Source organism: Rhagoletis zephyria, unplaced genomic scaffold (assembly GCF_001687245.7).
Source record: "Rhagoletis zephyria isolate East Lansing unplaced genomic scaffold, Rhagoletis_zephyria_1.1 Rzeph_scaffold_00613, whole genome shotgun sequence".
Taxonomy (NCBI): Eukaryota; Metazoa; Arthropoda; class Insecta; order Diptera; family Tephritidae; genus Rhagoletis; species Rhagoletis zephyria.
In genome coordinates, this window is record NW_016157697.1 from 87,183 (window position 1) to 99,005 (window position 11,823).

General features: G+C 38.9%; 2 protein-coding genes across 2 annotated transcripts in view; one reads left to right on the forward strand and one right to left on the reverse strand.

The window, feature by feature from the left end:
• The window catches only part of LOC108360707 (intron-binding protein aquarius), a 39,036-nt gene extending 28,922 nt beyond the window's left edge, over window positions 1–10,114 (forward strand). The window contains exons 5-11 of the mRNA XM_017613108.1: window positions 4,103–4,928; window positions 5,000–5,208; window positions 5,267–5,727; window positions 6,654–7,697; window positions 7,765–7,936; window positions 8,907–9,275; window positions 9,350–10,114. Coding sequence (XP_017468597.1) covers window positions 4,103–4,928; window positions 5,000–5,208; window positions 5,267–5,727; window positions 6,654–7,697; window positions 7,765–7,936; window positions 8,907–9,275; window positions 9,350–10,042 — 3,774 coding nt within the window. The 3' untranslated portion in view covers window positions 10,043–10,114. The remainder of the gene's footprint in view (window positions 1–4,102; window positions 4,929–4,999; window positions 5,209–5,266; window positions 5,728–6,653; window positions 7,698–7,764; window positions 7,937–8,906; window positions 9,276–9,349) is intronic.
• A 62-nt stretch (window positions 10,115–10,176) lies between these two features.
• Dnali1 (Putative inner dynein arm light chain, axonemal Dnali1) lies at window positions 10,177–11,599 on the reverse strand. Its single transcript, XM_017613111.1, has 5 exons — window positions 11,418–11,599; window positions 11,227–11,351; window positions 11,039–11,161; window positions 10,617–10,749; window positions 10,177–10,557 (listed from the first exon to the last, which is right to left on the reverse strand). Exons 2-5 carry the CDS (start codon window positions 11,335–11,337, stop codon window positions 10,178–10,180), a joined length of 747 nt encoding a protein of 248 aa, XP_017468600.1. The 5' UTR covers window positions 11,338–11,351; window positions 11,418–11,599; the 3' UTR covers window position 10,177.
• Between the last annotated feature and the right edge of the window lie 224 nt (window positions 11,600–11,823).

Below are 11,823 nucleotides of genomic sequence, written 5' to 3' on the forward strand. Positions count from 1 at the left end.
TAGCTGTCAATTTGTTTGATTCGATTCGAAACGAGTAATCACTCGATATCGAATGCCGCGATTCGGGCCCTGGTGTGCCTCTAATGACTTATAAAACTAGATCAAAGCCTATTACTAAGAGAGGTCGAAATTCATGCTTTTGTATAGCAATTTGAGGAGAAGCCTCTATCTAACCTAATATTTATTATTCATCACTGTCGCCAAACCACCATGGCAAGTTACACTACAGAGCAGCTCGTCCAATTGATAAAAATTTATAACCAAAACGGTGATGCCAGTTGTGCGCATTATACCACAGTTGCCCTTCAAAGTCTACTCTCCAATGGTTTGTGGTAAAACTCGATAAGCCTTCAGGTACATATTACCAGGTATCGAAAAATTCACGAAAATCTTGCTTCATATTTGGCGCTGTAACTGCCTGACCGATTTGGACGAGTTCAATAAAGCACGTCATTCGTTTATTTTTATTATTGGAAATGGCAAATGAATCCGATTCCTTCTCCAGCTTGTCTTTCCATCGCACAGGAGGACTTCCTCTTCTATTACCACCAGCGGGATCATCGTTAACCAACAGCTCCATTCGCTTTACTTCCATATCCAATTTGGTAAAGGCAAAACAGACGTTATTGGACGTTCTTATAAAATATTATACCGGCGCGATTCAGTTTTACAGCTCTTATTATTTTCTACAACATCAGATTAAAGAAGTCCAACGATAGGCAATCGCTCTGTCTGAAACTTTCTTTGGTATCAAACGGCTCGGAGATGTCCTTCCCACTTCTAATGGAGCTGGTGGTGTTGCTCAACATTTTTTTTTTTCGCGAGGGTACCAAATCAAGACAACGCGGCGTTAAGATAACTCCAGTTTTGAGATCGACAAGTAGAATGTGTGTGCGGATTTTTTATCTAAAATTTTGGCTTATGTTGAATACCTGGTATACAGGTCAACCTCCGTCCACCTCTTCTAAAAGGGAGGGAAATATGGCCAACCAAGTTGGGGATGCTTTATCTTTTGGTGGTATTACCGACTTCCGGTTTTGAACATATGTATGTATCTTTGCGTTTAAAAAAAAAAAAAAAAACATTTCCCTCCATTTTAGAGGAGCCACCTTCTTTGTGGATTATGTATAGCACACTTAAATAGACTGCTATGAATTTCGAGCCAGTGGCGTCATTGATAAGCTGTTTTTCGGAAACGACATTGATGGAGCTCTCACATATTTAGCAGACGCCACACACAGTTTGTTCTTTTGCATTTCAACATCGACCTGCCCTTATTGAAAACCTCGCAAACTGGCAATACTATTGGACAATGTGAGTCCGAACAAGCAGCGGCTCGAGCAACCGACAAGTTTTGGAAAGTTTTTGAATTTCTCAGAAACATTCCGACTATTAAGGATATGTATTCTCTCATATAAACATGCTCATTAGGGTGGTCCTCGAATATATCAACATCCAAATTTTTATGGGAAGACATCCACCGCAGTTTGAAAATTCTAAACAAGTTTTTAGGGATCGCTACCTGGGTTTGAGAAATAAAAATTTTTTTAAATCGCAAAAATTCAACAAGTTTATTTTAAATTTTAAAATTTATCTGCCCTTTAAAGACAATTTTTTTTCAAGTGGTGAAAGTAAAAATTTCGCCCAAAAATAATAATTTTTTAAGTCCTGGTAACATTTTCGTCGATTATTTTGTACGTAGAACAAAAAGATCATGTGGATATTTTTAGGACCACCCTAATGTGTATGCATAAATATAACGACCACTTTGCGCGTGTTACGTGATTTTCAATGTTTAGCTCGCATGTGCTGCTGTTTATTTAACTTCCTTGTCCCTTCAGCCACAACCACTGCAGTTAATTCACAGGAGTCCCGCGATGACTCGCCACCGCCGCAATTGTAGTCTGTCAATTGCTTTGTGGTTGGTTGGCTGATCGATTGTTGTTCGCTTTTCTAAGGGCTGGTGGAATGTCAGGCATGGTGTCGTATGGCGTTCGCTTTTTGTGCTTTTGTGGTGGCACCGCAATGTGTGCTAGTTTTTAACACCACACATATGTGTATACATTAGACCACCACCACCTTAAATAAAGTTCGCCGTACACCCCTGAGTCTAAAGTATTTTCGATTTTTTTTACCGAACGCGGGCCTGTTTACATTTTTCGTCATAACTGCGGTATTTATAGTCAGATCGTAAAGTATGGATGTTCTTGTCTCGAGGATACATTTTTTTCAAAGTTCTTATCATCTTAAAGTACCGCCCTAATGAGTAAATTAAAGCTCACTAAAAATCATTTTGCTAAGAAAGTATTTTGATTATTCCAGTAGAACCATGTATGTATTTACAAAAAATTTTTGCATTGCCGAATGTATGGTCATTAGGGTGATAAAAAAAGGAAAGTCGGAATGTTAATGCTCTCACCCTGTAGGTTTTTTCTATACTGAAAAAAAATTATGTCCGTTTATTTATTTTGAAATCATAAAATATTTTGAGGTCGCTCAAATCACTCAAAGTTTTCTATGTATTTAATATGAGGAAAAAAATGCCGTAGAAATAGTATAGAATTCTCGAAAATCTATATTTTTCGATCGGAAAACTCTGTTTCTCTTCAGGAGACTTCCAACGATAATACCCAATTTTTTATTTAACCATTTTTTAATATCAACTATTTTTTATAGGTCCCCTAAATCCCTAAAAAATTCAATGAAAGAAACTCATAAAAAATCGCTAGTATTAAAAAATGGCAAAATAAACAATTGGGTATTATTGGAAGTTTTTTGAAGAGGAACAAAGTTTTCCGATCGAAAAATATTGATTGAATTCTATACCATCACGAAAAATGTGTTTTTTTTTATATATAATATGGAAAACTTTGAGCGCTGTAAGCGGGTATAATTTCGGTATGAAAGAACAATCGTAGAGGTCTAGAGGTTCGGTAAAATTCGAAATTGCCTTGCAAAAATACTTTCGACTCAGAAATGTACGGCAAACTTTTTTGTTTGCTTGTAAGGTTGTACGGTCTAATGTTTATAAATACACATTAGGGTGCATTACACTTAATAAAAAAAAAAAATATGTATACCGTTTTTCCATCGGAATTATGCAATTTATTAGATTTTAAGACTTCCGTCATATTGTTTCGTAAAAATATTAAGATTTACATGAGCTGGACCTATTTGAAAAAACCTTAATAAATCGAGTTTTTTATGAACAAAATTACGTTTTTAAGAATTTTCCCGAGAAATCATCTAAGCTGATACAAGGGCTTAAGCTTAAAAGGTTTGCATACAATTTCTTTTAATTCTTTTTGAACGGAATCAAAATAATGAGATATTTTGAGGCACATTCTTTCAAATCGACACAACTCCCATAATGTTTAATATTTTTCCGAAATTTTTTGACGGAAGCCTTAAAATAAAATAAATTGTATAATTCCGTCGGAAAACCCGCAATGTTTTTTTAGTGATGCACCCTAATATAAATATATATGTACGTGTATTAGTGCATACTTCATTTAAACGTTTTGCGGCATTATTGTGCCGCCTGCAAAACCAAAAATTACATAACAATAAAATGTTGCGTGTGGTGGTGTCAAAGTTCGCCGATTGCCGGTTGAGGTGTTTTGATGGTTTCGTGTGTCCGAGGTTGATGACAATTCACTAAACTTCACGATTCACAGTAATACCATAAAACAATAAATAATTCATATGAATCACGCGTTTCGGGCGGACTTAACCTTTAATTTTGCGTGCAGTTAGGAAAAATTTAAGGTATTGACACAAAACTAACGGAATGCTGGTAAATTACAGTGACGCCTTAACCGATTTCTATAATTTTTTTTTAAGGAAAGGTGTTACATCCTCACAGGTGGTCCCATACTAATTTGGTTTAAGACCAATCATTAATCTGAAATTTTTATATGAGAATTGAAGTCGGTTTCGTTTTTTGCTCAAACATTACTTGTTTCGATATCTCTTGCCTGAGCATACTGCTCTAATCTAAGAAGAGGACTCTTAAATTATTCTCACTTTAAATTCTTACCAAACCATAACCTAACAAATCAACTTATATACATACATACTTCCTACTCCTCTTCCCATGCAGCTCCTCGACATGCTAAAATTCTACACCCGCTTCGAGATCAGCGATGTTACCGGCGATTCGCTTACCGATCACCAGATGACTCAGTTGCATTACAAAAAAATCACTTCACTACAACGTGCGGCGTTTGCAAAATTTCCCGATTTGCGCTTGTTCGCTCTATCCAATGTCGCAAATGTAGATACTCGTGAAGCGCTACACCGTCACTTTGGCGCACTCGATGCCAAGGCACTCAAGGAAATCGCTTCCTTTCTAAATTTAGTACCCGATACGCTCGAACCACCCTTTCAATGGCATCGACTCGATGACGAGTTTCTCAAGGAACTTTTGATTACACGTCACGAACGTCGTTGCTCACAGCTCGAGGCACTCAATGAAATGCCGCTCTATCCCACAGAGGATATCATTTGGGATGAGAATGTAGTGCCATCTGAATATTTTTCGGGTGACGGTTGTTTGGCGCTGCCGAAGTTAAATTTACAATTTCTCACCTTGCACGATTATCTGCTGCGCAATTTCAATCTTTTTCGCTTGGAGTCAACCTATGAGATACGGCAAGACATTGAAGATGCTGTAAGTCGCATGCTACCCTGGCAATCGGAGGATGGTGATGTTATCTTTGGCGGCTGGGCGCGCATGGCGCTACCGATCGCCTCATTCGCTGTGGTTGAGGTGACGAAGCCGCACATCGGTGAGCGTAAACCTTCGCGTGTGCGCGCCGATGTCTCGGTGACTTTGTCAGTGCGTAAAGAGATTAAAGAGGAATGGGAAAATTTGCGTAAACATGATGTGTGCTTCTTAATAACGGTGCAGCCGACAAAGCCATATGGTAAGTACGATGGTGTATAAGTAAGATGCGCAAAGTGCAAATTTAATTGATAAAGCACAAACTCTTTAAAGGTACGAAATACAATCCACGCGAACCCTTCATACCGCAGGTGGGCTTGGTTTACGTGCGTGGCTGTGAGGTGGAAGGCATGTTGGATGCCAATGGACGTGTCATTGAAGATGGCCCTGAGCCACGACCGCAATTGCCCGGCGAGCAACGCACCTATCGCGTTTGGTTGGACTCGAATCAATATCGATTGGATATGGACAGTTTGCAGGATGTGCGTAAAATAAACTCAATTCTTTTTTTGTCACTAAAAATGATTTCACTTTTTAAAGGGTTCCGACGATGTATACGAGAGTTTCAATATTATAATGCGTCGCAAGCCAAAGGAGAACAACTTTAAAGCCGTACTGGAAACTATACGCCATCTGATGAATACTGAATGTGTTGTGCCGCCATGGTTACATGATTTGTTACTTGGCTATGGTGATCCGGGTGCAGCACACTATTCTCAGATGCCGAATCAGGAGCGCAGCTTAGATTTCAATGACACATTCCTGAACTTCGACCATCTGAAGAGTAGCTTTCCTGGTTATGAAATAAAATGTGATGCGCCGATGGCACAGCGCATACCTCCATTCCGTTTGATATTTGAAGACGTGCCAGAACAACGCGACGACGAGCCCGAAGACGAGGAGGAGGATGCGAAGATGAAGAACGCATTAGAAAAGGCGATTGTGGTACAACCATATGTGTTCGAAAGTCGTGGGCCGTATGTGGCAAATAAACCCAAGCAGTAAGTATGCAAAAATTAGTGAGGATAATGAAATAAAGATAAAGCTACATAGATAAAGGCAAAGTTAAACATATAGATAATGATAAACGTAAAGGTGAATATGCACATGAAGATGAATATAAAAATAAAGATAAAAAGGTGAAGATGAGGGTAAAGGTAAAGATATAGCTTAAGATGAAGATAAAGAATTTTTTTTTTTAAAGATACAAATAGAAATAGAGATAAGTAAATATAAATTTGAGAATGAGATAAAGGTATAGATAAACGTAAAGGTGAACGTGAAGATACTAATAAAGATAATGGTATATATAAACATAAGGAGGAAGATAAAAATACTAACACAACAGGGCTGGTACAGATACAGATAACATTAAGATACATAAAAATTACGAAAAGATGAACTTTAACATTTATATAAGGCTAGATAAAAATATAAAGGCGATCAAGATAAAGATAATGATCGTCAAGGAAAAGATCAAAATGGAAAAATTCTAAAATTTATATTTTTATGCGTTGAAGTCAGGCCAGGCTTCACAGCTAAACGTAATTGATTAACTTAAATCTTTTTTAGATCAACTCGATACAAGACCACTTCGAAAAAAAGGTATTATTTTCTTCAACAAGTAATATTTAGGCGAAAAATATAACCGGCTTAAATGCACATATAAAAATTTAGTAGTACCGTTAATTTCTAACTAAACTAAATTAGTATGGGACCACACATGAGGCACCAACTTTTAGATTAAAAACGAAAATGGTTGACGTGGTCATAAAATATACCGTAATATATGTACATAAAAACAGAATTTTTCCCGATGGATTGATAACTCCCTCCTCCTTTTGAAATCGGTCAAAAATAATAGTTTGCAAATAATTGAATGTCATATCTTAGGCCAGATCTTCAATAACCAAATGTCTTCTTGCAGAAACTCTGTTCGCTTCACACCCACTCAATTGGAAGCGATTCGCGCGGGTATGCAACCTGGCCTCACGCTAGTCGTAGGTCCTCCAGGTACAGGCAAGACAGATGTCGCTGTCCAAATCATATCCAATCTCTATCACAATCATCCAAATCAGCGTACACTAATCGTAACACATTCCAATCAGGCGCTGAATCAGCTCTTCGAAAAAATTATGGCTCTAGACATAGATGAGCGCCATTTGTTGCGTCTCGGTCATGGCGAAGAAGCCTTAGAGACGGAGAAAGACTTCAGTCGTTATGGGCGTGTCAATTATGTGCTCACACAACGCTTACAACTACTCAAAAAGGTACAAAAGCTGCAGGAATCGCTCAATGTGCTCGGTGACAACGCTTACACCTGCGAAACGGCCGGCTATTTCTATCTCTACAATGTGGTGGCACGTTGGGAGAAGTTTCTCACGCAAGCCACTGCCGTTGCAGATGCCACTGAGCCGGCGACTTGGCGTGCGGTATTCGAAAAAGAATTTCCATTCACACGCTTCTTTGCCGATGCATCGCAACCACTTTTTAAGGCCAAAACGTATGACGAATATATGGAAATAGCAAAATCTTGCTTCCGCTATATAACACATATATTCACGGAGTTGGAAGAATTCCGCGCTTTCGAACTGCTGCGCACCGGTTTGGATCGTTCAAAGTATCTGCTTGTAAAGGAGGCGAAAATCATTGCAATGACTTGCACGCATGCAGCGTTGAAGCGCAAGGAGTTAGTAAATCTGGGTTTCCGCTATGACAACATACTCATGGAGGAGTCAGCACAGATATTGGAAATTGAAACATTCATACCGCTGCTATTACAAAATCCGCTCGATGGCTACAATCGGTTGAAACGTTGGATTATGATCGGAGACCATCATCAATTGCCGCCTGTCATCAAAAATATGGCGTTCCAAAAGTACTCGAATATGGAGCAGAGTTTGTTTACGCGACTGGTGCGTTTGGGTGTGCCCACCGTCGATTTGGATGGACAGGGTCGTGCGAGGTCAAGGTGGGTGTGCTAAATTTTCGTTGTTTTAGATAGTTTGCAGTTCCATATTTTGCCCTCTTTCTTATAGTATTTGTTCCTTGTACAAGTGGCGCTATAAGAAATTAGACGATCTTACGCACATTTTGGAGCGCAACGAGTATCGGCAAACAAATGCTGGATTTGTGCATGACTATCAGCTGATCAATGTGGAGGACTTCAATGGTGTGGGCGAAACAGAGCCAAATCCTTTCTTCTATCAGGTAAGTGAATTCTAATGAATTCTTGGCAGCACTGCACAGTTTTCTACGCTCTTCGTCGTTTACTGAATTCAACACGACAGTAGACAATAGGTTTGTTCGTCGAGCAAAAAATTTGTACGAATTTGTACAAATTATCACGATTTTTGCCCAAATCGCGTTCGTGCAGACCAAAAAATTATCCAACACTCAAAAATTGTGAGAGCAAAGTGACAGTTCTCTTGGAGAGAAGTTGCAAATTCTTGCTGGAAAAAATTTTGCCAGCAAGAATTTGCAAACACGAAAAACATGTGGTTGTGGCGCATGGTTGCATTTTTGTCTACAATAATTTGAATAAATTAGTTCGTTAAATTTAAAAATTTATAAACACGAGCGATTTTTTTATGAAAAAAGGAAGTAAATAATTGTTGATATAATTAATTTAGTTAATTCCAATGATTTGAACTTAATTCGGCTGAAAAAAATGGTATTCGCAATCGGAATGCAATTGCAACTAGAGTCGATTTAAGAAACCCGACAGCTAGTACGATGAAGAAATTGAAATGTATGTTAAAGAAAGTCAGAACAACAAGAAATATACATGTATATCCTGTTTTTGGCCATCCGAAAGAATTTTAAAAATTCTATAAAAATTCTTTATGTTTGAAATGCAACCGTGGACGCCAGCTGGCAGCGAAACTTGCAAATTCCTGCAAATTTGCGTTCGTGCAGAAATTTGCAAGTTTCTCAACATCAGAGAGAATTTGAGAGAATTTTTTCTTACTCTCTGATATTTTGAGTGTTGAATAATTCTTGCTGATTTTCGACGAACAAACCTAATGCCAATTTCGTCGAGTCGTACAATTTAGCCTAATTTACGACTTACGCAATGAGGCGGAATATCGCTACTCATTTATAATCCACTTTCTTTATCCCTTGCAAAGCCTATAATACTTTTTTTTTTTTTGGTTTTATCAATTATTGAAACTTACAGAATCTCGCTGAGGCTGAGTATGTTGTAGCTGTTTACATGTATATGCGTCTACTGGGCTATCCCGCTGAAAAAATATCCATCTTAACCACCTACAATGGACAAAAGCATCTGATACGCGATGTCATCAATGTGCGTTGCGGTAATAATCCACTTATCGGTTGGCCATACAAAGTCACCACAGTGGACAAGTATCAAGGTCAACAGAACGATTATATACTCATATCGTTGGTGCGCACAAAGGCGGTGGGTCATTTGCGCGATGTGCGTCGTTTGGTGGTGGCGATGAGTCGTGCACGACTGGGATTGTATATTTTTGGGCGGGTGTCGCTGTTTAAAAACTGTTTTGAATTGCAGCAAACATTCAAGTTGGTAAGTAAAAGAAAATGTTAATAAAAATGGAAAGGTATTTTTTATCGTAGCTAATCTTCACCTTTTCACTACAGTTAACACAACGCCCGCAGCGTCTACAATTGCTGCCAGACGAAACTTATCCCACTGAGCGTTTAACCAACGAAGAAGTAGACCGTCAACGTATTTACGAAGTGAATAACATGACACAAATGGCGGAACATGTCTATGAAGTGTATATGAAACGCATGGAGGAGCTAAAAGATAAGCTACCAGCTGAGGGTGATTTGCAAATGTACGCAAACTTGCCACAAGAGAGTGCTGAGGAAGTGGAAGATACACAAACGATTGAGGAAGTTACAAATGAAACGCCAGAAAGTGATGAACCTCCAAAAAAACGTGCTGCAAAGGAAACCAGCAAGGCAACAAAAGCTGCTGCCGCTGCATTCAAACCTACGCCTATTGTTAATGAGATCGGTGAGGACGAGCCTGAAGGCCAAGATGACGCAGAAGCTGAGTCGCATGCTGCGCAAAAGGGAGCTGCGTCGATTGCTGTTCAAATGGAAGTTGAGTCGAATATTGCCCAAACAGAAGTTGAGTCCAATGTTGCCCAAACAGAAGTTGAGTCGAATGCTGGACAAATGGAAGCTGAGTCGAATGCTGGGCAAACAGAACCTGAATCGAATACTGGGCAAGCGGAAGCTGAGTCAAATGCTGGGCAAATGGAAGCTGAGTCGAATGCGGCGAAAACAGAAAATTCTGCTATCGAAGCACCTACTGCTGATTAATAAAGTTTCAATTTTTAAGTACGACATACTAAGCTGGGAAAATACATAAACATTTTATTAGATACAAAATTATATAGATTGCACACAATTCCTTTTTCATATTGCACGAGTATAAAAAAAGCATTATTCAACATCTCACTTCTTGGGAGCTGTAATGCCTTCCAGCTGAGCCTTGAGTTGTGTATTGGTCTTCTTGAGGAAGGCGACCTCTTCTGCATATTTCTTCTCTTCGGATGTACGTAATTCTGCATTGCGACGTTCAGCTTGTTCTTGTTTGATTTTCATATCGCCGATAATTTCTTCAAGCGATTCCTTTTCGGTTTCCAATGTTTTGACACGATCGCGCAGCATTTCTTTTTCCTCGTGCGCTTGTAACGCTTTGCGCATACCAAACGCTACCGAGCTGCAGTAGAGTGTTTCATATGCTTCCATAGACATGGCGATTTCATCCCGTATGCGTAGCAGCAGCAGACCACGCTCCGAGCAATTAATGGTGACTTGACGAATTATTTCATCTATAAGAATAGTTAATGGAGTTTGGATTGCCACATATGTTTTCTTTTTCTTTACATACCAAAGCACTGTGTATATAACTCTCGACGTATGGGGCAGATACCTGTCTCTCGCGCCTGAGTCTGCTGCAAACGAGTATCGAGCATCTCTTGTAGATTGATGACATCCTGTCGCGTGGCTGGTGTACTTGAAACCTATAAAAGGTTAGAGATGACCCCGTTTTCCGAAATGAATCAAGCCAAAGTAACAGTCAGGGTTAAATGCCGAATTGGAACTTCGTTGTGCAAATAAGGCATTTCCATCAATTATAAATTAGAAATAAAAGGGGCTGTTGCTTTGGTTTGATGCATTTCTGAACACAGCCTATGTTATATTCCAACCTAACTTGGGAACCTCAAACATTTCGTTACAAATTTTCCTATTCTATTACTTAACCTTCCATTCCGTAAAGGTTCACTTCTCGCATTTTCTCTCGACCCTCACCGTTTGTTGCCACAATTGCCCATCTTCCTCCCAACATCGTGGCGGTAATATGGAATTCAGTATCTCCTCAGTTTCGCGCTTAGTATCCAACAAAGCGCCAGCGGTTAGTGGTCTCTTCAATTCCTGCAAAAGCCAAGGAATAGCAAAATTAAGGGCGGAAACAAAATGATCTTTCATAAGAGACTTACTATTTCTGTCGGCACGCCTTTTTTGTCTGGATGTTTTACTACCAGCACCGGGTTGTTATAGCGAACAAGCGTCTGGTATTGATCGACTGTGGCGACATCGACTTCCTCCATGATTTCGAGATTAGCTGCAAGATTATAATTGAAGAAAATAATTTGGTGTACAAAAGTAAAAAAAAAATCCGTCGGTTTACAATTTTTTTTTGTTCCTGATTTGTCTGTCTGATTTGACTTTATTTTTAAGTGTTTATTATTTTGTTTATAGCAACCGGAAGAGGAAGCCTCTAGTGGCTTAGGAATTTTAACCCACTATTTGTTGGATATATCAAAGCAGGGTGGGGATTTACGGAAATTCCCTAGCACATCGATATGAGTGTCACCCTGTGTCGGATTTAAAGCTGAAATTAGTCGAGAACGCAGAACGTGTACTTAAACGCAGTCTGTATACGCAGAATTTTGTTGATTACTGGAGCCCTCAGTGTTGCTTACTACACTGTTGCCACTCATCAATGCCTTTTCATAAACTTACCATTTCAACTACAATTTTTTGTGCTATAATAGATTTTAGCTAAATATAAACTACTTAGTTTTCAACAAAAA